Genomic DNA, 27,669 nt, shown 5'->3' on the forward strand with positions numbered 1-27,669 from the left:
CTTTGAACTTTGATTTCTATTGGGTATCTGAACTCCCACACACATTCCTTATTTATCCATTGGTCAAAATTCGGTGTGTCTACAATGCCCCAGTCATTATGCCACAAACTGGAAATACAAAAGTGCTCTAATAACAAGGTGTTGTTTGCCCTACAGCTCCATCTGTAGGAGGGAGAGTCACACAAAGGGACAATTATACAAAAATGGAAAGAACTGTGAGCCTCTGAAGGAAGTATATAAACTTAGCTTTAGAGGGGGCACCTCGCTGATCTCTAGGCTGTGTAGTGTTTGAACTCGGTGATACAATGCGAAAGAGCATTCTAGGGACCGATTCACGGAAGGCGGCGCTGTTAACGATGGCAAAATGGAGTGCCCAAGTGTGTCAGGACAAAGATGTAAAGGGGGGATCAGGAAAGACATGTGAAGCAGAGAAGGGCCTGGGATGTAACGACAGGTTTGAAAAACAAATCATCAGAGCTTCCTCCTGTTCAAGGAAAGTGCAAAGACCATTGGATTTAAGCTTCTGGCGAGGTCAGAAGTTGTTTGTAGCCCGGGCCTGGTTGCTCTGCAAGGCTAGGGTCACTAGGGCCATGTGCTGGGTTCTCACTCGTAATCTAGGGCTGCCATGCCTCCATCCACTTTGGCTTCAGCATGGAAGAATGCCATCAACGCCTCTGTGCTTTTTAAATTACTCGACAGGTGGAATTCACCATTGTGTATAAAAAATAAATAAATAAATAATAAAAAATAGGGGTCCCAACTACCCACAACCCAGAATTGCTAAGAGGGGTGAGGGGTAGTTCAAAAGCATTTATGGTAAACGCTCTGAAAACTGAAAGGATCCCTCTCCTGGCCTTGTGCTAGGGGAATGACATGACCCGCCCGGGTTCAAGGCCAGAGACTCTCTGGCAGGGCTGTAGGGTGGTTGTCTGGAGCACCTCCCACCCTGGGGAGGTAACCCAATACACGGCCACGGGAGACACCACTTAAGGAGGAGAGCAAGGGTGGCCCCGCTGCCTGCAGAGCGAGAACCCTAAGTCCCGCCAAGCCGGCCGCAGGCCGACCCTACCAGTGCCCCCAGCCCAGGTCAGCCCCTCCTCGCACGCCGACTAGAAGAGGGTGGAGCGTCCCGGCTCCCGCAACCAATGAGCGCAGCGGCTCCCTGGTCCGATCCCCGGCGCGGCTCACCATTGGTCGCTGCCTGGGTCTCGGCCCACCGAACCTTGGCGACCCAAGCCAATCGCGAGGCGGCGGGCCCGACTTACAGGCTCCCGGGGCGGTGGCGGCAGGCGCTGAGCCGGCGGAGCGCGGAGCGGGCGACGGTGACGGGCGGCGCGAACCCGCACCCTCCCGCGCGGCGCGCCGCGGCACCATGGAGCCCGCCGTGTCGCTGGCCGTGTGCGCGCTGCTCTTTCTGCTCTGGGTTCGAGTGAAGGGGTTGGAGTTCGTTCTCATCCACCAGCGCTGGGTGTTCGTGTGCCTCTTCCTGCTACCGCTCTCGCTCATCTTCGACATCTACTACTACGTGCGCGCCTGGGTGGTGTTCAAGCTGAGCAGTGCGCCGCGCCTGCACGAGCAGCGTGTGCGGGACATCCAGAAACAGGTGAGCGGCGCGGGGCGCGGCTGTGCGCCGGAGTAGCGGTTCGCTGGGCGACCGGGGAGTGTGGGGGGCCGGAGGAATGGGCGTGGGAGGGGGGATCGCGAAGGACCCGGCATGTGATGGGGGAAGGGATTGTCCGAGGATGGAACGGAATTAGCAAAGGCACTGGGGCTACAAACACCACCCTACCCCTGGGCTCATAGGGTGTCCGCTAGGTGCAGGGCATGCGCAGTGCCTGGAAAACGAGGGACCCTAAACCCTCGGGAGGTGCGCAACAGTCAGGTAACTCATGAGGCCCCCGCATTCCAGAGGAGGAATGGCCTCTAGGAGGTGGTGCTGGGAAATGGGGTGGGGGAGATCCAAGTGGAGAGATTGGTTGAGCAAAGGCAGGGAAGCTGAGGAGCAGAGTCATGAGAGGAAAACGGTTAGGAAGTCAGTTTGGAGGACCATTATGCTGGGACAGAGGTGAAAGTTTGTTTTGCGGTGCGAGGTGCTTCGGATCCCTTTACAAATAGAGAATTTAAAAAGACAAAAAAAAAAAAAAAAAGGCAGAATCAGCCCCCAATCCCGTGTGGAGTCTCAGACTCTGGTGATGTGCAGTGATTCTGCATCCAGATGTAGTCATCCCAGTAAGTAGATGAGGAGTTCACATAGGCCAGCCGACACCTAGGCTGAGACTTCTTTACAGTGAAGCTTCTCCTCCCCCACCCCACCCCCGTCCAGGGCTAGCATGGGCACCCTCTGACCCTCCTTATGTTCTTCTCTAACTTGCATCAGGCTGCAGAGACTGTCTGCTTCCTGCTGCTGCCCCTCATGGCAACCACCCTCTTGTTCTATTTACTTCAATGCCGCAGCCTGAGCACTGCAGGCTCCTTCTGAAGGTGCAGGCAGACTGACCTCCAGACCAGAAGACCTTGCTCAGTAAGAGATGCTCGATCAGAAGCACTTTGCACCGTCTTCTGGGTTATGTAGTTCACAGTCTCTGCTGTCCTTCAACCCCGCCTGCACCGTTTATCTGCCGGTTCTATTTGCCATTTGCCTGCGGAAGCTCCAGAAGACTGTTATCTGTTATCTGACAGCTCCCCTTGGGGCAAGAGTATATTAGTAAGTGCTTGTTAACCTAAACTAAATGGAAGGATGTTCAGGGAGCCGGGAACAATGGGGCCTGGCACACCGTACCTGTGCCATTTGTGTGTGCAATTTACAGCCCACAGCCACCTGGTGTCTAGTACCAGTTTTACTAAAATGAGGTTCAAATTGTGAGTCATGTGTCTAGGACAACACAACCTGTAAATAAGGCAGGGACTCAACATGGGCTTCGGGTGAGAGTCTGAACTCTCAACTCCCCCAGCCTCATGTCTCCATCGCATCCCATGCTATGGTTTTCTTGCCTCATGCCTAGTTTCTTAACAGATAGCTTCCTGAGTACTTACCTACTTTCTCGACCCTTCCTGTCTCTCATGAGAATTTGGCAAAGAACTTTTTTTTTTTAACCCCAGGCTTTGCTTCTCTGTCCCAAATCCAACCAAAGTTCCAGGCTTGATAGTTTCTGCCTGTGTGATCCAGCAGCACCAGCTAATCCACCCCCCTCACACTCTGTTTACATAAAGTCTCTAACCGCAGGGTCAGGCAGAGCTGGGTGGTCTTGGAATTCACTTTTTGTCTTCCCAACTCAAAGCAGTGCTTTTCTGCCGGATTGAATAATAAGAGGAAGGCCCCTCCCATCCTGAGCCCTCTGCCCCACAGCTCCAGGACTCTTGCAAAACTTAGTTAAAGCTGGTTTGAGTTAAAAGGACACTAGCTTGTATCCTGAACAGCATTTACCTGCTGGATGGCCTGTGAGTTCTCGAAGGCGGGGACTGTTATCTGATGGCTCCTCTTGGGGCCAGAGTGTCTTAGTGAGTGGGTGTTTGTTATGTTAGGAGTGCAGACAGCACAACTGAGTCAGGACCCCTCCCCCATTCATCTTCATCCTGCATGCCACGCCTTTCTTGGTTCTTCCTTCCTGAGTTGGCCCCACTCTCGTGGGGTGCTGTTTTCTTGTGGAATTCCCAACACTTTCTAGCTTAGATCCAGCCTGTGTTGCCACCACCTCAGTAAAGAGAGAGTGGCCCCTCCTGGGGCCAGACCCAGGGGCTTGCCTACTGGGATCACAGTCCCATTCCTAAAACTGTCTCTGTGGCCAGCAGGGTGGAGGGGAAAGGAATCATCAGAAGCAGATAAAGAGAAAATGGCTGGTTCGTGGACCACAGCCACGCATCACGCTGCCTTATCCATCTGCAGGGACAAGACAACCTCCTCTATTCATTCCTCCTTAGCCCATCACCCTCGGCACCCTTCCTGCCTTGGTGTGGAAGTTTTGCCAAAGTCGTTCCTCCCATTGGCCGACTGCTCCTTCCCTGCCCCCTCTTTTCCTGTCATATTGGTACATGAGTGTGTGGATGCTGAGGACAGGCATCCACTTGGCACGGAATACTACCTCATAAGTAGCTCTTCTTCGGTGGACTGAGCCCATCTGTCTTCCAGCTCTGTCTCTCTGGCCCTGTGGTTGTTCAGTCCTGGCTGTGAATCTGGGTCTTGACAGTCAGGAGGCAGATGACCTCATCCACGCGATTTTGCCCTTGTTTCTTCACCTGCGAAGGTGGGGGGGTTACACAACCTCCTGAGATGAAATGATCTAACCAGAAAATGTACTGTAGGTGCCTCATTGGGTGGTTGTATGAGGGAGATGATAATCATGTTTGTAATTGCTCTGTGGCGGCTAGAAAGCCTTTCCTGAACTTTCTACTTAATGTCTTCGGAGTACTCTAATTGCTCCTTGGTTCTTTTTTTGTGTTCTTCCTTGTGCAATAGCAATACATTGGCTAATCTGTTGACCTTGTGACCTAGGGAAACTGCACAGGAGAAAGCCTTCAGAGTCTTACCATCCTCCAATGGTGCCTGGATAAAGGCATTTTTCCCAGCTCCATCATCCTGAAAGAAGAGCTGTGAGCTCCTCTGGGAATCCCGGATGGAGCTGGCTGAGTCTTACCCTGTGATTGCAGGTGCGGGAATGGAAGGAACAGGGCAGTAAGACCTTCATGTGCACAGGGCGTCCAGGCTGGCTCACTGTCTCACTGAGGGTTGGAAAGTACAAGAAGACTCATAAGAACATCATGATCAACCTGATGGACATTCTGGAGGTGGACACCAAGAAACAGGTGAGGGGCTGGGGTCATAGCTCGGTGACAGAGCGTTTACGTTTACTTAGAATTATGCAAGGCCCTGAGTTCAATTCCAGGTACTACCCCTCTCAACCCCCCAAAAAAGGAACAAAACCAACTGAGCACATGCTGTGCTCTGTCTCTGGAAGCAGGTAAACACTGCCCTTGGCATAGGTGACCCAGTCAGTGACAACCCAGAGTGGACAGGTCCAAGGCCACCAGGAAAGGCTCTCCCTCCTATTGTTGTCCTCCCAAGTGCCGCAGCCACTAGGAGGAGAGTCTGCCCAGAGCCAGCCATGCAAGCTGAGAAGTTCAAAAAATTTAGTTCCGTAAGGAAAAGGTGGCCGGATGGAGAAATCACAGACAAGAATAAGAGACAGTAGGGCCCTGTTTTCCCTTCCTGGTTAGAAAGTATGCTGGTAGGCTACAAATGTAGCAGGGGAGAGGAATGTGGTATAGGCTTTGTTGGTTGGATAGTCCAAAAGTACACACACTCTTTGCCACCACTGCCCTCCCCCCAACACACACACTAATTTTACTTCTTAATGCTCTGGGCCTTTTAGCTAAGATATAGTATACACATTCTTCTCCAAACATAGCTTAAGGAAAAGGGGATTTGTATGTAGTCAGAGCTCTCCGGGACAGAGATTGGATTACACTTTTATTTTAATAGAACATTAGAATATCCAGCAACAGGAGAGGCGTTGACTACAGTGTGTTCACCTGATAGCATTTCATCAGTGTGAGTCTCTGGCTGAAGCAGGGTGTCACCGTGCCTTCTCTGAGACAGCTTTGTTGATATTGCCTGGCACAATGAACCACACATATTTAAAGTGTGCAGTTGAGTAATAGATTTTTACGTGAGTTTTGACATAATTGCACCAGGGAAACCATTATCAAAATACAGAACTTACCCCGCAGCCTAAGTTTACTCATCCCTGTAATTCTTTCCCAAACCCCTCCCTGTCTGTCCCACCCACAGCCTCCAGTTAGCAGTGCTTCTGTCTTAGAAATGTGTTAAGACTTCTGGTAACTACTGAAAGAAATAATTCAGTGCATCCTTTTGTGGTCCGGGTTCTCTGTGAATATTTTGAGATGCATTCATATTGATGTCCCTGGTACATGTGGTTTTGCTGCTACGTAGAATCCTGTTCGTGATTGGTCTGCTGAGTCATTTGCCTGCTGATGGACAGCCCTGCTATTTCCACTTGGTTACAAAATAAGTGGTCAGCAGCGCTTTTGAACAGGCTTTCTATAAACGTGTGAGGTGTTTCTTTGGGGCTGGAGAGCTGCCTCAGCTCTTTCCGAAGACCATCGTCCGTGTCAGGTAGCTCACAACACTTACGGCTCCAGCTGGGGGGGTGGGGTGGCTACCCCGGAGTTCCACCACACATATACACATAGTTTAAACACATAAAAAACAAGATGGAGGCCCGAGAGGTGACTCATCAGTTAAAGCATGTGTACTGTGCATATAGAGGACCCAAGTTCGGTCCTGCATCGGGGTTCACAACCACCTGTAACTCCAGCTGTGAGGGACATAAAGCTTCCCAGGACACCTGCACACATGTGCCCCCCCCCCCATACACACACACTTTAAAACAAGAAATCTAAAATAAATAAAAGTAAATCTTTAAAAGTCTTTCCTTGGGTGAATGCCTAGGAGGAGAACGGCCAAGTCACAGTACAGGCAGATGTTTGCTGATGCTGAAGGAAACGGTCAACTTGTTTCCTGAGAAGTAGCTTCACTTGGCAGTGTCATGGATAGTGTGTGCCAGCTGCTGCATATTGCTGAACCTGTCGTAGCCGGTCTTGATCTTACCCATTCTCGCGGTGTGTTGGGGATGCTGTCGCCTTGTGGTGACTGAAGACCCTGGTCACTCTTCCATGTGCACACTAGCCAGTGGCATGTTGTCTTTGGTGAGGCCCACATATACCTTTTGCTAATTTTTTAAAATCCAAAATCATTTCCATATTGTCTTCTAGCCCGTGGCTTGTGTTCTAAAAACCACAATTTTACCACCCATGCAGGGAGTGTGGAGGTCTTAAAATGGCTGTGGAAACAAGTTCTCTCCTTTTATCTTAGAGGGTGGAGACCACACTCAGTGGTCAGGCTTGGTAATAGGTATCTACCAAGCCATGTCAGCCTCCCAAAACTAATTCCTGATTTCCCTTTTGCTATGTGTTTTGACCTTAGGTTAATTACAAGGATGTTTAGTTTCCAAAAATTTATCAAGATCTTTCTATCTTGGGCATAGCTGTTGCCAAAAATTTGAATGCTTTCAACGTTTTAAGGAAAAAAAAAACAAAACAGGTTAAGTGTGTGTGTGTGTGTGTGTGTGTGTGTGTGTGTACATTCACATTCACCATTCACGTGAATGAACTGTTTGAGAGTGACAGATGTCAACTAGGTCTCCTTGCTCATTGTCTTGCCCAAGTCTGTCTTTACAGCCCTGTCACTTCTCTGTGTTACGAGGCATAAACGAACACGTTTGTTTGTTGGCTTACTTGCTTGCGTACGTGCTTGTTTAAATGTCCTTTTGATCGACTTAATTTTCTCTCTCATTATGAAAAGATCTATCGTCCCTCTACCTGCTGCCTCCTCTCGGACGCTGGGATGCTCAGTGTAACCACTGCCTGGTGGAGATGACCTTTTTTTAAAACGCCTTAGTTATGGTCTTTGTTCTGAAATTTACTCCGTCTGATAGTGATAACCCTAGTCTCATTAGAGTAGCCTTGGCAGGTTTTTAATCCTTTTACTGTTGACCTAACCAAGTGTGTTTCTCTTACAGGCAACGCCCAGTTGGGTCTTGCTTTTTTTTATTCAGCCTTACGGCCTCTGTCTGTCTTTTTTTTTTTTAACTATTTATTTCTGTTATGTATATGAGTATACTGTAGCTGTTTCAGTCACACCGGAAGGGGACATTGGACCCCATTACAGATAGTTATGAGCCACCATGTGGTTGCTGGGAATTGAACCAGGACCTCTGGAAGAGGTCAGTGCTCTAACCGCTGAGCCATCTCTAGCCCCTCTGTCTTTAATTGAGGTAGTGAGACCATTTGCATCTACTGTCCTTACTTGATGTGGCGACTTGAGTCTGTCATGTGTAGTCTATTCATTTGTTCCTTGTTCCTTTTTCTTCCCTGTGCTCTCATCTTAGTGGGTCCGTGCTAACGTCCTTTCTGGCGTCCTTCTGTAGCTCTGCTTGGGGGTTTCCAGGATACATTTTTCTCACAGCAGTGATGTGACCTCATTTCACAGACAGAGTAAAGATCTGATGACATTATACTTCCATTTCTTTCCTCTCACCCTTCCTACTATTGTGTATGTTTTTCTTAGCTCCATACTGAATTATATCATTATTTTAATGACCAGTTGCCTATTAAAGGAATTTAAATATAAGAGCATCTATTTGTAGAGTTACTGTCCTTTTGTTCTATTCTAGAGATTTATTTCTGTCCATTGTTTGCCTTTTGCTCAAAGGACCTCCTAACGGGTCTTGTATGCATCACGGTATATATAAATAAGCATTTTTTTCGTACTTTAAAGAACTTATTCCACTGCCTTTGTTTGTGTCATTACTAACAAGAATGGATTTTTGTTTTGTTTTTATGGTGTATGCACACATGTGTGTGAGTCTCCAAAGAGGCCAGAAGAGGGCATCAGATCCTGGAGTTACAGGTGGTTGTAAGTCACCCAACATGGATGCCGGAAATTAAACTCAAAGCTGAGCTTGGTAGCTTAAGCCACGACAGAGGCAGGTGGATCTCTGAAGCCAAGGCCAGCCTGGTCTACACAGAGAAACCCTGTCTGGAAAAAAAACAGGAAAGGAATGTATAGGAAAATGAGGAGGAGAAAGACTGAAGGAAGGGAGGGAGGGATGGCAGCCCTCTTAATAGGCTTTTCCTCCTCCTTTTTCAGCTGTTAAGATGTTGTCTTCATCACAAGGTTTGAGTGATTTTTAGGTTTTTAGTATAGTTTTCTTCATAATTCTTGGATTTAAATTTTGTAAGTTTTTTCACTGATTGTAGAAACTTTGAGGACTTTTTTCCCCCCTGCCCTCTGTTTTTCTCCTTCTTAGGGGACTGCTATTACAGGTGTATTAGACCTCTTCACCTTGTTCAAGTTGTTTCTCCCGTCTTCCTTTAGATGGTTTCCATTACCATATAGATAAGTCCACTGATTTTTTTTTTTTTTTTTTTTTTTTTTTTTTTTTGTAGTAAGTACAGTCCACCGTGTCTTTCATTTCAGACACTGGATCTTGCTAATATTTTTATATACATAACATATACATACCTCAGGTTTTCTGGCTCACGAGGCAAGTTCTTTTCTTAGCTGAGCCTTCTTGCTGGCTCGAAGTTTAGCTATTTGAATAAGGAGAGTTTTTGTCATCATCATGAACTGTATGTCCCGGCCTCTTTGCGTCCCTATAACTTTTAACTGGGCTGTTGGGACATTCTGACCTTTTCCTAGGAGTGTTGGGTACTGCATTCCACATGTCTTGAGGTTATATTTCCTGCAGGTGGCTAAAATCCTTGGAAACAATTTGATCCTGTTGGGTCTTAATTTTCTTGAAATGGACCAGAGTACCATGTAATTGTTCCCTGCTACTGAGGCAAGCCATTCTCAGGACCTGCCCAAGACCCATGAATCAATTTTTTCCAGGCTGGCTTATGGGAATAGGTACTATGTTCTACCCTGGATGACCTCCTGGCAGCTTTACCTGTAATCTTCCCTTCTGCCTATGTTCCCTGGCCTCAGTCTCAGGCAATAGCTGAAGCGTTCTTACCAGTCCATACCTGGTTGAATACGCTGAGGCCCCCTTTGCAATTCTTCCAAATATATTCCCTCTTTAAGCTCCGGGCAAAACTGTATTCTTATATACTGTGCTGCCAACTCTTTTCTGATTGGTCCTCTGGAACTCTGGTCTTCTGCAAATCATGATCCAGGCTCTGCCCAGGTTTCCCTCACTCTGGAGAGATGAGGGTAATCTCAGATCTCCAACCCCCTCTAGTGCTAAATATTTAGTATGTGTACGTGTGGGTTTCTACTTGTGTGTATGTGTGTTGTATCGAAGCATAGGGAAGCAGCGTAGACAAATGGGAAAGCAAGGCAGATCTGCTTCGTGATTGTCAGTTTCCCAAGTGCTGGCGTTACAAGTGTGTGTAACTGCTGTACGAGATCTTCGAGAGGGTGCCCTTCAACACTAGTGGACTTCTGGAAAGGTCCATAGAGACTGGAGGGCTCTGCAGCCGAAGTGCGTGGGAAGGCTGAGAGACTCTATGCAGGCATTCCTGTTTCCCTCAGACCCAGCCTCTCTTCTGCCTACAGATTGTGCGAGTGGAGCCCTTGGTGTCTATGGGTCAGGTGACAGCTTTGCTGAACTCCATTGGCTGGACCCTGCCTGTGTTGCCTGAGCTCGATGACCTCACCGTGGGTGAGTACCGCATGTTCATGGCAAGATCACAGCAGATGAATACGGCCCCCTTCTGTGCAGCATCTTCCTCTCGCGGACCACTTTCCTGTTTGGGCCAGAAATGGGCATGCTCCATTCCGAGTGGTTCAGATATTCTGATCCCATCTGCTTCTTCGTGACTGTCCATGTGTATACCACTCTCAAACACAGAATGAGTTTGGTCCCTCTCCCTGTCCGAGTCTGTGACCACCAAAGCTTCTGTCCAAGGCCAGCACCTTCCCATAGGACACAGCTCCCTGCCTCCTAGTAACCTCTCTTCATTAGAGTTCCTCTTAAAGTGGCTTCACTCACAGAACTTTTTTTTTTTAAGACGGGTTTTCTCTGTGTAGCCCTGGCTATCTTGGAATTCTCTCGTAAACCAGGCTGGCCTTAAACTCACAGAGATCCCCTGCCTCTAGCTCCTGAGTTCTGGGATTAAAGGCATCAGCCACTACTGCCCTGCCACACACAGATTCTTTTTAACCTCTAAGGCTGGTTAGAAGTGAGGGTGGTAACCATCCTCAAGACCTTCTCACCCCTGCTCCTCAAACTGATCGATGGGGATATTCTATCTTAGCAGTCCTGTTTTCTCCAGCCCCACCCAGAATATGTTTTCTCTGCTAACATACATGTCTCTGCAGGGGGCCTGATCATGGGCACAGGCATCGAGTCATCGTCCCACAAGTATGGCCTGTTCCAACACATCTGCACTGCCTATGAGCTGATCCTGGCAGACGGCAGCTTTGTGCGCTGCACACCGGTAAGTCCGGAGATGGGACCGACCATGGAGTCAGGGAGGAAGCTCTCCTTGGACTGCTTCATTTCCAGTACATCTATTGGGCTGTACAGCCCCTTAAATGAGCTTAGGCACAGTTAAGAACACTTCATTTGTATTATGGTGTTTATGTCCTTCACCAACCTATGAGGTGAGTACTGAGATTACCCAGAGTCAGATAGGCACAGATAGTAAATCCTACACCACTAACTTAAACATGGGCAATTGGTTCAAGGTGGGTACATCACAGCCACCGGAAGAGAGCCTGACAAAGGAAGACCAGCTCAGGGGCTCAGATCTGGGATAAAAAGACCCCGATCAGCCAAGTACTGTTACATTGGCTCCCTGACTCATCTGAGCCCTGTCTTCTGCCCGTTATCAGGAGAAGAAAGGAAGACAGTTTCTCCTGACAGCTATGTGAACTGGAGGAGGAAGGTGATTGGGGCGGGGGTTCCTGGCATAGAGCAGGGGTGCAGTTTGGGCAGTTAATGCTGCTATGCTCAGGACAGTGAGATGAGCTAATAGCCCAGGGACTAGATTGGTGGACAGAGCCCTGCTGTGCCATAGGCTTCCTCAGAACATCCTTGTCTGGTCTGCCTGCCACCCAGGCAGTGTGTGGTGAGTGATGCTGGCTCAGCACTAGCCTGTTGGCAAGCCAACCCAAGGCTGGCTTTTTTTTTTTTTTTTTTTTTTTAAAGCAGCTCTTTTAGGCATAAAAAAATCTAACTTAGAATGGCCAATGGACACTGCTTCAGAGTTAGGGGATCCTACCTGAGCCCAGCTGGTACAGGTGACTTTCCAGGGAGCCTTGACTGAGACAGGTCAACTCATCTTCCTATCAAATGTGGGTAATGTCAAACGTGGGCAGTGTCCTGCCAGACCCTGAGTGTAGGGTAAAGTGGACCGGGAAAGGTATTGTTAGTTTCGGTGCCAGCTCAGGAGGGGCATTGCACATTTTCATGTCTCCTGGCTACCCTGACTACCATGACCTTACTGGGTGGTTCAGGGCCTGGGCCTCGGCAGCAGGCAGTGGATGCTGTGAGACTTCAGCATCCCTGACACAGGGAGCAGTAGGAGGTAGGAATTGCAGAGGGAAAATTGAGTTCAGGCGACAGTGACAAGCAGGAACCCAGTGCAGGTCCTGTGCCCCTCACTGACCATCAGAAGTCAAGCTCTCAGCCTGTGGCCATTCTCTCCCACAGTCTGAAAACTCAGACCTGTTCTATGCTGTACCCTGGTCCTGTGGGACCCTGGGCTTCCTGGTGGCTGCCGAGATCCGTATCATCCCTGCCAAGAAGTATGTCAAGCTGCGGTTTGAGCCAGTGCGGGGCCTGGAGGCCATCTGTAAAAAATTCACCCACGAGTCCCAGCGGCTGGAGAACCACTTCGTGGAAGGGTTGCTGTACTCCCTAGATGAGGCTGTCATCATGACAGGGGTCATGACGGATGATGTGGAGCCCAGCAAGGTAGGCCAGGGGAAGAAGGGTGGGCAGGGGCTGGGCCTGTTTAGACTGCTTCATGTGGAGTGGTCCACTAGGATGCAGGTGACAGGCTCCCTCAGAGATGTGAGGAGCCACAAGAGGCCTGTCTCCTCCACTACTGCCACCCGCCAGTCATGTGCTTCCCTTATGGACAAAACCTGATGTCTAATGATAGCCCATGTCACAGATGAAGAAACTGATGCTCCAAGGGCTAATTTAAATTTTTACAAGGTGGCAGAGCCACGATTGAGTAATTGCCTTGATGCTTCCTCCACACCAAATGGGCACACCCTTAGCTTTCACCATGAAATGTTTAATGTTTTATTAACATTTTAATTATACATATCAAGTGAGTAATGTTTTAATCTTTGCTTTCAGACAGGGTTACCTACTAGCTCAAGCTGTCTTGGAACTCACAGCTTAGCCCAGGCTAATCTCCAGCTTAGACCTGTCATCTAGCTTTAGTCTGTTGAGTGTGAGTTCTGGAATTGTAGGTGTGAATCACTCACTATGTAATATTCTTGGTTTTATTCTGTTTTACTTATTTGTTTGTTAGTTTTGTTTTTGCTTTAGACAGGGTCTCCCTGTGTATTCCTGGCTGTCCTCAGACTCCGAGAACCCCCTCCCTCTGCCCACTGAGTGCTGGGATTAAAGGCATGTGCCACTATACCCAGCAACCAAGAAATTTTAATAGCAGGGTTTTTTTTCCCTCCATTCAGACAGGATGTGTGCTTGTGGTAAGAGACCTGGAAACAAATAAAAAGACCCCGCCCACACATGTGACCTAAAATCATTCCTCATCCATTCCCCCCCTTATGCGTTCAGAAAACCTTTCTCAAGTTAAATTATTAACTAGGACGTCAGTGTTGAACATGGAAGAAAGTTAAGGTGCACCCTTTCATCCCCATGTTCCCTACATTTACCAGTGTGTGTGGTTGGACGTGGCTTGGTTTTATCCTGTGCAGGCCACTTGGTTGTATGTAAGCGCTTGGCCTGACCAGCATTCACTGAACGGCTCTTACTTTCACTGAAGAGTTAAGACTCTCTTCTTGCCTTTCCTACCAATGTTTATGAATGAAATGGCACCCTGAGCCAAGGTGTGAGCCCCCTTGGTGAAGCAGCCATGTTCATCGTCCAGGACAGGCGGCGAAGGCCCACACCCCTTGCCAGCAGAGAGAGTATCACACTTTGATTTTTGCCAATCTGATAAGGTTAAAAATAGTCCCTCTTTGTTTTGTAGCTCTCTTGTTACTTTTGAGGTTGAACATATCTTTACAGAGTTCTCTAGCTTGGCTGCCCTTACCTGTGACTGTCTCTTCAAATCTGCCTTGTTCAAGTGGGTAAGCATTGTCCTGCGCAGTGTTGCCTTGGCCAATTTAAGGCCTTCAGAACAGCCCATTGAACAAATGCCTTATCTGTCCATAGTTGGCAGTTTAAGTTGCTTCCAGTTAGTTTTCTTTTTATTTAATTAGTAAAACAGTGAGAAAACTTGCTCTTCATCAAAGTATAGGCATCTCTTAGGGATCTTGGTCTATACCTACATACTTAAAATGTTTTAAAATTGGGGCCCTCAAGATGGCTCAGTAGATACTTCTCACCAAGGCTGACCACCTAAATTTGGTCCCTGGGACCTACGAGACAGAAAGAAAAAACTAATTCCCACAAGTTGTTCCCTGTTAAACACAAACACACACACACACACACACACACACACACACACACACACGGAATAAAATTTGTTTTTGTTTAATTGAAAAGGAAGGCTAGAGGTTTAGTACAGTGGCTACGTGCTTACCTAATATGTATGAGGCTCTGGCTTCAGTAAAATATAATATTTTGAAAACAACTCAAAAATCATGTGGAATAATCCTTCTTCTTATTAGAAAATGAGACCCAGTGAGAGACAGCGATTCTAGAGATGCCCGGCAAACATAGCAGGTTTACATTCTGTCTCTGGCTTCTGGTTCTCATGGGTCCCAGAGTGGAAGCTTCTAGAGCTTCTCGGTGTCCACAGCATTGATTCCTGGCAGGACACATGTCTGAAAGAGGGTGTCCCAGAGCATTAGCAACAGCAGCCATAGAGTTGAAGTGTTCTGGCTCTGTCTAGCCTCAAGCTCAGTCATTGTGAGTCCCCCACCCCTAATCACCTATGGGATATCTGGTCCAGAGGTGTTGCAGCTTCTCTGGGGCATTTCCTTATAGGCTGTCCACTGCATAAAGCTGAGGGGGGGATCAGGAGACCACCCACCGTAACCAACTAACTTCACTGTGCTCGGAGGTTAGATGCCATCAGCATGATGACTGCCTAAAAGGATCTTCTCAGCTCCTTCAGGGTTTAGTGCTTCCTGAGGAGGGAACAAAGGTCCCAAGGCCTTTTTAGGTGCTCTTCCAAGCCCAGTGGTAGGAAAGACCAGAGGTCAGAGAGTCTTGCCATTTGTCCTAGCAGATAAGACCAGGACTCCAAGTGCAAGTGGAGCTGGGACAGGAGAGTAGTAGATGCTATCAGATGGGCCAAGCATCCCAGTTTAGAGCCAGTCAACCACTGTGAAGGGCAGAGGACCCTCTGGTGACACCTTCCAGGGTGCAGCTCCCTGTGAGGATGTAATCCACTTCAGAGCCAGGCTGGCAGTGGCTTTCTGTGGCTCTGTTAAAGCCAGCTTGAGCCTCTGTAGTGGCCCAGTGTGCCCAGTGTCCTGAGTAATGGTTAGCTGGCTTATTTACCATTTCTGAGCTTCTCTGGCGCTGAAGATCTTGGACCCAGATACCCCAAGTTTCGACTTAATTACACAGTGGATGCCACTGCCAGGCAAGTGGCCTGGCCCCCACTGCCTTAGATCAAGTTGCTCCCGTTTGCTGCTGGTTTCGGTCCCCTTAGGTTACCTCTGTCCACGGGGAAGCCAGCTTGGGCAGACAGACTCTTGTACCAGACTGCCTTGCACTTGTGCAAAACTGTGGCTTTCCCCTCTCCTCCCTCAGAGTGCCTGCCAGCAAAGGAGGCTCCACAAGAGGGTGGTACCCAGAGAAGTTGCAGGTGCCAGCTGCAGAGAGAAAGGTTGAAGGCCGTCATGAGGCCAAGGGATAGATGTTGTAGCCCACTGTAGGCCAGGCCGTGCTAGGTGTTGTGCTTTGACCTACAGAGCCATTCCAGTCAGCAGTGTCTCCAACTTGCCATATAGAAGGTGAGACACACAGGCTAAAGGATCAGCCTCATGGCTTGTACACGGGAAGAACAGACTGGCATATAGAATAGTATATTGTGTACTGTATGGTCTTAGTTTTGGCTTTACTTTTGTTTTTGACGCAGAGAACTAAAGCCCTGAAAAAAAAAATTGTGTGTGTGTGTATGGATGTATATATTTTATTGTTAATTCACATTTATAGGAAACAGAGTTAGGGAGTGGCTTGCACTATGTCTTAGTCAGGGTTTCTATTCCTGCACAAACATCATGACCAAGAAGCAAGTTGAGAAGGGAAGGGTTTATTCAGCTTACACTTCCACATTGCTGTTCATCACCAGAGGAAGTCAGGACTGGAACTCAAGCAGGTCAGGAAGCAGGAGCTGATGCAGAGGTCATGGAGGGATGCTACTTACTGGTTTGCTTCCCCTGGCTTGCTCACCTTGCTTTCTTATAGAACCCAGGTCTACCAGCCCAGAGATGGCACCACCCACAATGGGCTGGGTCCTCCCCTTGATCACTAGTTGAGGAAATGTCTTACAGCTGGATCTCATGGAGGCATTTCCTCAACTGAGGCTCCTTTCTCTGTGATAACTCCAGCTTGTGTCAAGTTGACACAAAACCAGCCAGTACACACTAGTTTACACAACTAGAGTATGGCTAGGGTCTAGAAACTGCTCTCTTCCCAAGAGAATCTGCCCAGAATTCAGTTCAGAGGAGTGGGGACTGAGGTCTGAGCAGCTAGGTCATCTTGGCACCAAGTAGATCAAAGCCTGACCCTTTGAGGGCTGTAAGGCAGTTCAGTGTGCCATTTAGGCATTAGAGGACACAGAGCCCTCAGCCAGGACATTAACCACCTATGACATTCCCTCCAGGAGAGCGAAAATACAGGGAAAGTGCTGAGCCCAGAGGGCTGGTGCCAGGCCGGGGAACAGCAGGAACGTGCCATGGTTGGTTGGGGCTATAGCAGCGGATTGCAGTAAGGGTAATCCACACTGGCTCAAGAAGGGTGGCAGCGGGGAGCTAACCTGTGCAGAACCCTGAATTATCACTGACACTGTGAACATTGACTCTGTTCTAATCAGGACATGAGCCATTAAACATCCCAGACTGCCAGAGGCTGCTGAATAGCTGTGTGCATGGCACTGAGATTCACTGAGTGTCTGCTCTCTGCAGGAGAGTGCCTGCTGTGCCCAACTGCTGTGCCTGGCTTTGAAGACTCTCCAAGGCCACAATTGACATGTCAGAGCTTTGCAGAGGCCAAGCGTATTAGACAGCAGCTAGATCACTGTTGCTCCCTGGTGGCTCCCTGGTGGCTCCTCTGTGGCCTGATCACAATGCTCTCTTGTCATTTCAGCTGAATAGCATTGGCAGTTACTACAAGCCGTGGTTCTTCAAGCATGTGGAGAACTACCTGAAGACAAACCGGGAGGGCCTTGAATACATTCCCCTGAGGCACTACTACCACAGACATACTCGAAGCATCTTCTGGGAGCTCCAGGTGAGGCTTTGCTCTCTTGAGGCCCTGGCTTTTGGGACAGCAGGCCATTCACATTGTGGCCACAGTTCTACATCTCTGGTGAAAGAAATAATCTTGTCCTTGTGGTCCAGCAGAACAGGTGCTGTGTTTATGTTGGGGACAGGCGGCTACAGTGAGAAGTTTGCTTTCACCATTAATACTAAGAGTGAGCCTTACTTTGGGAAAGCATTACCATTGCTGAGCAGAGGGACTTTAGCTCTGTGTGAGGCAAGAGCAAGAGGGGGAAAGGCTGTGCAAAAGGAAGAGAGGAGAGTCGAGTTGAGCCTTGAGGTGAGCATAAGTCTGTCGTTATGTTGTAGGGATGAGTGGACAGGTCAGAACCTTAGGAGATGGTGCATGCAGTGGCACCTGGACTTGAGGAGGACAGGCCACACAGAGCCTCCAGGAGAGTCTCTGGGCAGAGGAACGCCAGTGGCAGGACAAGAGAATTAATCAGTGTCTGGTGCATAGTTCAGGGAGCTCAGTACACACATGAAGCTGTGTAGCTTCACCTTCATAGGGATAGGGTCCCAGATGTTTTCTTTGTACCACACACACACACACACACACACACTTTCTCGCTCTCTCTCTCTCTCTCTCTCTCTCTCTCACACACACACACACACACACACACACGAAGTGGAGTTACTGGAAAATGGTAATCATGTGTCTGACTGGTGGAAGTCCTGCCACAATGTCCTGGCTGCGTTTCAGTCTTCCTGCCTGGCCAATACTTTCTGATTTTATTTGTAAGCTATTGTTATTAATTACAGTTCTCCTCAGATGTGCAGTGGCTTCCCAGTGGTGTTTATTTGTAGCTCCTTATTGATCCTTTCATGTTGAGTGCTGTGCTTGTGGGCCTTTTGTGGGGACTTTGGTTGGGTTTTTTTTTTGTTTTTTTTTTTTTTGTTTTTTTTTTTTTTTTTGTTTTTTGTTTTTTTGTCCATTTATTCATTTTTGGTGAGTGTGCATGTGCATATGTGTGTGTAACACATATGTACCATGATGTACATGTGGAGGTCAGAGGACAACTTACAAAAGTCAGTTCTCTCCTCTACTTTGTGTGTCCCAGGAATTAAACTCAAATCATCAAGCTTGGGGGCAAGGGCCTTTATCCACCAAGCATCTCACAAGCCCCTTTGTTCATTTTTCCTGGTCTGTTTGTGTTTTGTTATTGACGTGTATGTGTTTTTCACATACTTACACATCTTCACACAAGATACTAAACCTGATGGTTATCAGCAGCCATAGGAATGTATTAGCAAACGCAAAATCATGAAGATCCTTCTCTCCGTCCCCCAATCTATGCCGACTCTGGGAGCTTCAGGACTATAACTCTTGTTGAACATTTTGCGCCTATTGTGCGAGGCAGGAGTCAGCTGCAGTCTCCAGCACCCCTCTCTCCAGCTGTCCCTGCAAAGCTGCATGTGCCTGAAACACGGGCAAGGTTGCTGAGCTAGAGCCGAGGTGCAAAATGAGGTCACACGGCAGCCAGAGGCTGGATCACATGGCTCCTTGTAGGTCAAGTGAGAACTTAATGCTTTACTGTACGTGCGATAGGAAGTTAGTGGGGGCTTGGAGCAGGAAGATGGTGTGTTCTGCTTTTTATTTTTTAAAGAATATCTTTGGTAGCTGGGTAAAGAGTTGGGTAGATTGGGGATGGGTGATCGTGGAAGGGGAAAGATTTCTGTTATCTGAGAAGCAATGGAGAAGAAAAGTAGTCTGAGGCCCAGGAAGGACTGACTATTGAGCTGGCTTACAGGATAGCCAGACACATTGGCATGAGCTCATGGTTGGAGACCTGAGAACTAGGTGAAAGAGGGTGGAGTGTGGGACATGGTGAAGGACACTGGAAATTCTTCCTAGAGCACGTCTTTTGAAGGTACTTCGTTGGGAATGTAGGTTGGGCTCTGAGTTGGTAGCCAGTCAACTGTTGTTTGAGGACCAGAGGGTCTCAGCAGAGGTAAAGGCCATGTGTTTAGATATGGGCCAGTGGCAGAAAAATGCTTTTGCGTTTTTAGGGGGAATGTTTGGGTTTGTTTGTTTTCTGTTTGAGATAAGGTCTCTTGTAGCCCATGATGGTCCTTATGTAGCTGAGACTTTGATCTTCCTGCATCCAACCCCAGATGCTGATTGTATAGGCCTGCACAACCATACCTGTCCTTTTCTTCTTTCTAGCAAGTAATATTTAAGGCCGAGATAGTAGGCACATAAAAATACCCAGCCCCAGGTGCCGGATAGCCAGTGGAAGAGAAGGTACCCTTAACACTTCAGGGAAGTGTTGAGTGCTACATGAGCTGGTGGAAGACTGGGCTGGTGAAAACCAGTTTTAGAAGCTACTTCTAACGGGACAAACAGACTCAGGGACAGGAGCCAGAGCCCAGGATGGAGCTAAGAAAGAATCTTGTTTCTGTGATGCTTTTCAGGAAAGATGACATTATGATTATGTGTTCTGGAGCTGATGAAAATGGCAGTGGGGGGGTGCCTTGGCTCAGCAGAGAAGGTGGCCTCTTGGTGGCTTGCATAGGAGGGACAGGCACTTGAATTTGGGGATAACTGGGAGGTGAGAATTCCTTTCTGGTTGCCTGTAATTTGTCAATGAAATCAGAAAAAGGAATTTCAGCCAGGACATGGCTACAGCTTGAGAGGGGTGACATACAAATTGTCCTTTAGGAAGGTCATTGTCTGGGATTGACCCCAGGACTCAGCCTCCTGTGAAGCCGTGAGTTCATGGCAAGGCCAGTGTGTGACTGTGGGTTTTCACACTGTGAAAGTGACAGCCCCAAGTGGTAGAGTGGGCCACCTCTAGGGAAGGTTGGACGGTAAGAACTATGGAGTAGATATGTAGACACTGGTCGTCTGAGACTCTCCGGAACATTCTCAAAGGGCCAACCAGCTGGTATCTTAAGCTCTTTTACTCTAGGAACTGAGCTTTGCTGCCAACGTATTCCCGTGTGGCACAACTGGCTCTGGGAAAAGATATACTGGGACTGGTTTGGCTCTGAGGTTGGATCACCATGGTGACAATGTTGCCTAAAATATGACCTAAGAGCAGCAGCTCAGCTCACTGAAAGATAAAACCGCTGGAAGATGAAGGCAAACAGAGCTGGGAGTACCAAAGGGTTGGTAGGTCATATTTGAGAGTATTAAAATCACCAAGTTTGGGGCTGGAGAGATGGCCCAGTGGTTAAGAGCACTGACTGTTCTTCCAGAGGTCCTGAGTTTCAATCCCAGTGCCACATGGTGGCTCACAACCATCTGTAATGAGATCTCTCTTCTGGTGTGTCTGAAGACAACTCCAGTGTACTTATATATATAATAAGTAAATCTTTAAAAAAAAAAAAAAAAAAAACAGAGTAAGGAAGAGATTTTCTGGATTGAACTCCACTTCTTTAAATAAAATAAAAAATCGCCAAGTGTGAGTGCAGATGAAGGCTTCAGTGGTCCCGGACTCCGTAAGGCAGAGCTGTAGTGTACCAGGATGCTGGGATACGGTGGCGCACGCCTCAGTGATGAGAACCACAAATGTGAGGTGGGGGTAGCTGTGAGTGTGAGTTAAAGGATGGCACCGTGGTGTGGGCCTTAAAGGGGGGGCATGAAGTCTAGGGCAAGCAGATTGCAGTGGTTCAGGCTCCAGTGAGAGGTTCATGAAAACAAGGGTGAGGGAGGGGTGGATGGAGAAGTCACTTGCTCGTGACTGCATGGGTTCCTTGAGCTGCTTCACACCAAAGTAGTGGTCTCCCCATGACAGATCACCCAAGAGACTCTGCAGTGTGCCAACCATACCATGGTTTCCGGTCACTCCTGCCACACACCCCTGTGTTAGCACCTTGTGCCGTTTAGTTGGACCCGCTCCAGCTGAGGGGTGCTGAGCTCCCGTCCCATGAGGAGATAGATTTTAAACCACTTCAGTCTATGCTATAAAATGAGGCTTATCTTTGTGCTGTTGAGTGAACACTGTCCTAAGCCGCCTTCATTTCCAGGAAGGAACTGGAAGAACAGGCGTTTAAACCTCTATGTGCTTACCCAGAGTTTACACTGGGGACTTAGAAATGCCGGGCAGTGGGGAAACAGGACTGGACAGCAGAAGGTTTTGATCACAAAGAAGGGTTCAGCTGGCCCACAGAATGTCCAAACAGGTGTGCCCTTGGAGAGCCATAGACTTTGTCCACACCTCTGCCCCTTCTCCCCTCCACACTGTCTGATGAAGCAACTCCCTTCTGCCGCGGGTAGTAGACGGGACCCAGTTCTGAGTGTCCTTGGCAGGGGGTGGAACACCCAGCTTGGTGGAGTTATAGAAGTCATGGAAGCCAAGACCTTTTTGATGAGGAGCGCATAGACAATTTCAGAATGCAGGCTCTCCCTCCAGGACACCGTCCTTCCATTGACCGCCTTCTTTACCTTCCTGTAGAAAAGGCTTTTGAAAGAACCCGCTGAACCTGCATTCCGGGTGACCCCTCACTGGGGACTGGGCCAGACACCTCCCAGCTTCCCCAGCTTGGGTCACTGAGCAACACCAAAGTTCAGGGCCAGCTAGGTAACCTTTGGGACTCATGCACAAAGCAGGCCTAGAGCGCCACTTAGAGCACTAACATAACACCCTTTCCTTTTAAGTATAAATCTAAGAGCACTTAACTCCTACTTGTGTTTGGTTTTGTTTGTTTTGTTTTTTGATTTTTCCTAAGAATACAGCACTAGGCCGGGCAGTGGCAGTACACGCCTTTAATCTCAGCACTCGGGAGGCAGAGGCATGCGGTCACTCTGAATTCAGGGCTAGCCTGGTCTCAGAGTGAGTTCCAGGATAGCCAGGGCTACACAGAGAAACCCTGTCTCAAACCCAAAAACATTAAAAAGGAAGGAGGAAGGAGAATTGGAACACTGGCACTGGGGCTCGGCATTAGGGTGCTTGTATGAGGCCCTACGTTCAGTCCCTGTCGTCGTAGGCGGGCAGAGAGACAGCACTGTCTCATCAGCACTTTTTGCTCTAGAGAGATGGTTCTCTGATTAAAGCATTTGCTGTTCAGGCATGAGGGCCTGAGTTTGAATCCCCAGAACCCGTCTAAACCTAGGCATGAAGACACACATGTCTACAATCCCAGAGCTTGTAATGGGAGATGAGGCAGGAGAATGTCTGGACACCATCTAGTTAGGCTGCCATAACAACAAAGAGAACTTATACAAGGAAGAAGGCAAGGACAATACCAGAGGTTATCCATTCATATGAATGCATGCACACACACACACACACACACACACACACACATACACACACACACACACACACACACACACACACACATGCAAAAGATTCTTTACTTTTGGTACATGAACATTTTGACCTTTTCCTTTCTATTAGGTAAAAGAGGGTTGAGAACGCAGGCCTACCTCATCCATTCCTTAGGGGTTGCTGTTTTCATAGCAGTTGTCAGTGTGTGGTCTGGTGGGGTTAACATAGATAAGAAAGGAGATCCTGGGACCCTTGGTCATCCTCTGCCGCCAGCCCAGCAGAGCAAAAGTAGCCAATAGCAGGCCACATGCAAGCCCCCATTGAGGTAGTAAAGCCCAAGAGGGAAGTAACTGAATGAATCACTCCAGATAATTGACAGGACAGGAGTGAAGCTGGGCCATGGGACCCCAGGTCCCTAAGGGGCCCAAGGATGTGTAAGGGGGTGGCGGAAAGAAGAGCAGTGTTTAAACTCTGGCTTTCTGTGGCTGACAGTTTCATCTGATACAGACCAGTGGACCTGAGAACCGGGAACAGGCATCTTGTGGAAACATCAGAGAAATGGGACAGCACATTGTTGACGAGTATTTAGGGGGCAGTGTTCACCTCTAGTTTCAGAGTACAAGATGATGCAAGGATCTAAAGTAGGGTCCCTTAAAGATACCCACAACGTTTAATCTAGAATTGTCCATGTCCAGGAGCTTAACATCAAATATACATGTTAATGGGCAAAGACATACGCTGAGAAGCTTCATTGATAATCTTCGAGTGATCTGAATGCTCATAAATGAAGAGCTGCCTAAATAAATGGTTCTGCATCTGTGCTGGCTGTGGGAATACATGGAGAGGTGTCTTGTGGGATATTCTGTTCTCCGAGCCAGACAGAAGCCATAGACACATAAAGATGCGCAGACATGGCCAGTGGCTAGCTCTGTGGCGTCACTGGATGCATTGCTGTGCTCTGATGCACATCACACAGTGATGGAAGCTGAGCTGCTGGTTAAACTCTGCGGTGTGGACCAAGCAGATGGACAGTGGATTGATACCCTCATAGGAGAGCTCTGACTTCAGGGATGTGTGAGTGGTGCTGCTGAGCTTTTAGCTGTTGGCACATATCACTGCTTTGGGCCTCCATACTCCACAGTGACATACTTCATCCAAAAGGCCACACCAATTCCAGCAAGACCACACCTCCTAATTGTGCCACTCTCTGGGTGTAGCTTATGCAAACCACCCACAGTGAACATTTCAGGACAGAAACCATGTCTTGAGAGTCTTGTTTCTGACACCCACCCTTGGTGTCAAGGCTCTGGAGGCTGTGGTGCCCTCTGCACATTGTGACTTAGGAAGGTAGGCAGGCCTAGAGCTGGGAGAAATGCTGTGAGCTAGGGAGGTCAGGGTGAGGATCTCTAGGTGGATGAATGGTTGGCTGTGTACAAACTAATGGGTAGGCTTTTGGTGGAACTGGACTCCATCTACTTGGTGAGATCTGTCCTTGCTACAGACCTTAGAAAAATTGCTTAAGCTCTCTAAGAATTGCTCTTCTCACTAGACAACATTCACTTGGCAAATATTTATGGGATGCCAACTGCTTTGACTCACTCTTGAGAGCCGGGAATGGTAGTCACATTATCGTGTTCCTGGCACTGGTCACAGTATCTGTCTCCCACATCACTTTTCACAGAGAAAGAAGCTGAACTCAGAGAAGTTATGTAACTAGCCCAAGGCCATTATAGTTGGTAATGTGTGAGATGGGAATGAACATCTGGTAAACTTTCCCATCTGGTAAAGCCCTAGGACTCCTCCTCCTGTTCAGAGGGGGGGGGGGGGGCTTGTACCCCTGGAGTAACTTGTCCCTAGTGGATTGAAGCCCTGGCCATGCCTCCTTCTTCCCATCCCCATCTCTGTCTTTTAGGACATCATCCCTTTTGGCAACAACCCCATCTTCCGCTACCTCTTTGGCTGGATGGTGCCTCCCAAGATCTCCCTCCTGAAGCTGACCCAGGGCGAGACTCTGCGCAAGTTGTATGAACAGCACCATGTGGTGCAGGACATGCTGGTGCCCATGAAATGCCTGTCTCAGGCCCTGCGTACCTTCCAAAATGACATCCATGTAAGCTGCGTGTCCAAGTGGGCATGGTCCCATGGAACCCAGACCTTCCCCCTAGAGCTGTGTCAGCCACCCATCTTTGTGTATCGGCCCTCTGGGCTGTGGTTTCTCCAACTAGACAATAGGGCCCCATAATACAGGGGCATCTATCGGGGCTGGAGGGGAAGCTGAAGTTGGGTGAGCTCGTCCTGTGACTGATACCTGCTGGGAAAAACATAGACCAACCTGTTTCTCTGACTTCTCAGGTCTACCCCATCTGGCTGTGCCCCTTCATCCTGCCCAGCCAGCCAGGACTTGTGCATCCCAAAGGAGACGAGGCTGAGCTCTACGTGGACATCGGGGCGTATGGGGAACCGCGCGTGAAGCACTTTGAGGCCAGGTCCTGCATGAGGCAGCTGGAGAAGTTTGTGCGGAGTGTGCACGGGTGAGTGGCCCGAGGTTTGGGGACTTGGGAACCCTCTCACCCACCTTGTCCATCCTCACAGCCGCACTCTCTCCCTCACATGCAGGTTCCAGATGTTATACGCCGATTGCTATATGAACCGCGAGGAATTCTGGGAGATGTTTGACGGCTCCTTGTACCACAAGCTGCGTAAGCAGCTTGGCTGCCAGGATGCCTTCCCTGAGGTATATGACAAGATCTGCAAAGCTGCGAGGCACTGAGCAGGGCACCTGGGGAGCCAGACGCATGGGAACGGACTTGCTCGCCCTCGCTCCAGCTTCTCTGCTTTCCCAGAGTTCAGAAAGAAACCCCTTCAGAAATCCCCGAGGTAGCCCGGTGGCCTCCAGGGCAGCTCAGGCAAGTGGAGGCACATGGGATTTGGAGTCACACAGACCTAAGTCCCAGTCCCCATTAGCTGTGTGACTGATTCTGGGCTAGTCTCCTGACCCCTGTGTGCCCCGTGTTCATCTCTGAAAGGAGGTAAAAATACCTCCCTGCTGGATGTCACCCACACAAAGGGCCCGCTGTGTGGGCGGGGCTTCGGAAGTGGCAGCCAACTCCACTGCTTCCACTAACCTCACACCGAGCTCGTGCTTGGGATTCAACTGCTGAGTCCAGACAGGCTCCCCACAGGTCACCTGTGCACGGGTTTGGCTGGCACCATGAAGGAGATTCCTTGGAGTCTCACCTGCATAGCCTGCATCGGCCCTGAGAGGGCAAAAGGGGCTCCGCTTTCCCCTGGGCCTGGGGGGGGGCATCTGATTGACAGGCAGATCTGATTGACAGGCAGGCCCAGGATGTGCTGTGCCAAAGCCAGGTCTACTCCAAAGTACTCTCTGCCATCTTCGGACTGTCCTGCCCCTACTTCTTATGTGCTCAGGCCCGAGGGCTTCCCCAGCCATCACTGAGCCCACTCAGGACTGTTCCTGAAAGACATCTCAAGATGGGAAGCCTAGCCTTCCTGGGCTTTTCTTTCTTGACTCCTACCATTTAGGCCTCCTCTAGAGTCCACTGAGTCACAATGGGGGCGCATACTCATGACTGTCACACAGGGGGGGTTCCCATATTGAGGGGCACCCGCCCTGTTGCTACTGTGAGGACCCTCCCTGGGGTTGGAAAGAAAGCATCCAGGGTCACTCATCCCCTCTCCCCCATTTTGTTCCCACTTCCCCCGGCTCTAGTTAATTTCAGTGCCTTACAAATCCTAAGCTCAGAGAAAGTTAGCTCCATTTCCGTTCCTGAGGGAGGGGGCCTCCGGGGTCCTTCTGCCTTGTTAAGGAAGCGTGGTTGGTTGTACAGCCTCCACCTTCAGAACTGCCTGGCCCAGCTGGAAACCCAGAGTCTGAGGGAGAATCAAGTTCTGGAAAGCCAGAAACTCAAGAGCTGAGCTGGTCGCAGTCTCCCCTACCCCGCCACCCCTCCCCCCCCCAAAAAAAAAACCTGCAGTTTTCTCACCTGTCACATCAGGAACATAAGAGCTCCTGAAGCCTTTTTACCAAGTAGTGGTTAGGGACCGTCCATCAGTAGCCCTTCCCTCCACCACCAAGCCAGCCCCCGTGTCGTTTTCATCCATCTGGCAGGGGCCAGAACCCTTAGAGTCATTACAATTGAAGGATGATCACTGGTGCCGCCGAGGGCTTGGGATCCTGCACAGTGCTGCTGTGTACCCGGGGCTGTTGCGAGGAAGAATCACCTCCGTTTGCTGTCTGAGCAGCATGCATTCCTGGCGTGGGCTCTCCTGGCGGTCCGTGTGCACCCTTGCGCTCACAGACTGATGACCCTGCTTGCTGCAGATGAATGGTCAGTGCGAGCTAGGTTAGTGTGGTGATAAGGCGCCATCATTCCTCCAGTTCCATCCCAAAGCAGCTGGGGCTGTGGCAGCCATACCAGCAACCTGTGTCACCCAAAAACTCAAAATCCAGCCCTCCACAGATACTCCCCAGGCCCTGGGAAGGAAAGGGATTTTGAGTCACAGTAGCCTCAGGTTAATGTTTGGCTCCAGTAATATCTTGCCTGAAAAGTGGTTGTCTTCCAAGCATGGCGTGGAGCCCCAGCCTTTGTCTTAGAGCCTGTCCTGTCATTGTCCAACCACAAAAATGGCTTGGTGGAGTCACTTTGCTGCTATGGGACAGTGCATGTGGGAAGTCAACACAAGCCTCTCCCCTCCATGGCTCTGGTTTCCTGGCTGCATGGTTCTCTGTAAATTCAGTTGTGGCCACTGTCTTTGGCTAGAAGGCTGGATTGGCTGTTACTGAAAGGAGAGGGGGATGGGTGTGGTAGTGTGTGCTGTGTGATTTGGTTTTGTTTTTAATTTGGTCATGGGGACTAACGAGAAGGCATGACCCCCTTGTCAGGCTCCTGCAGCCTCAGGCACTGTGCCTCCTCTCCAGAACATGTCCCTGTGGCTCTGGGGCCACCACTTGTGTAAAATAAAGTATGGCCCGGACACTAGTCTTTGTCATTTTTTATTCAGAGGATCAGTATGGAGTCAGACAAGGACACAGCAGCAGCTGGGGCCACTCGGCTCCAACGTCCGGTCGAAACAGGCACCCACAGACACCGGCTAAAAACATGGGGGAAGTAGGTAACAAATGAATGTGATAGTATCTCCGGAGAGATGGACTCTGTCTTCAGGCACCAGGCATGCTCATCAGGAGGTCTGGCAGGTGTCCTTGCTTTGTCA

At 49.2% G+C, this 27,669-nt stretch overlaps 1 protein-coding gene across 1 annotated transcript; it reads left to right on the forward strand.

Moving 5' to 3' along the window:
• Positions 1-1,306: 1,306 nt before the first annotated feature.
• Positions 1,307-27,437, forward strand: DHCR24 (24-dehydrocholesterol reductase). Its single transcript, XM_080920673.1, has 9 exons — positions 1,307-1,603; positions 4,645-4,800; positions 10,136-10,241; positions 10,901-11,019; positions 12,237-12,500; positions 17,049-17,192; positions 24,350-24,547; positions 24,790-24,968; positions 25,054-27,437. Exons 1-9 carry the CDS (start codon positions 1,373-1,375, stop codon positions 25,205-25,207), a joined length of 1,551 nt encoding a protein of 516 aa, XP_080776799.1. The 5' UTR covers positions 1,307-1,372; the 3' UTR covers positions 25,208-27,437.
• Positions 27,438-27,669: the final 232 nt, after the last annotated feature.

Source organism: Micromys minutus (assembly GCF_963924665.1).
Source record: "Micromys minutus genome assembly, chromosome: 9".
Taxonomy (NCBI): Eukaryota; Metazoa; Chordata; class Mammalia; order Rodentia; family Muridae; genus Micromys; species Micromys minutus.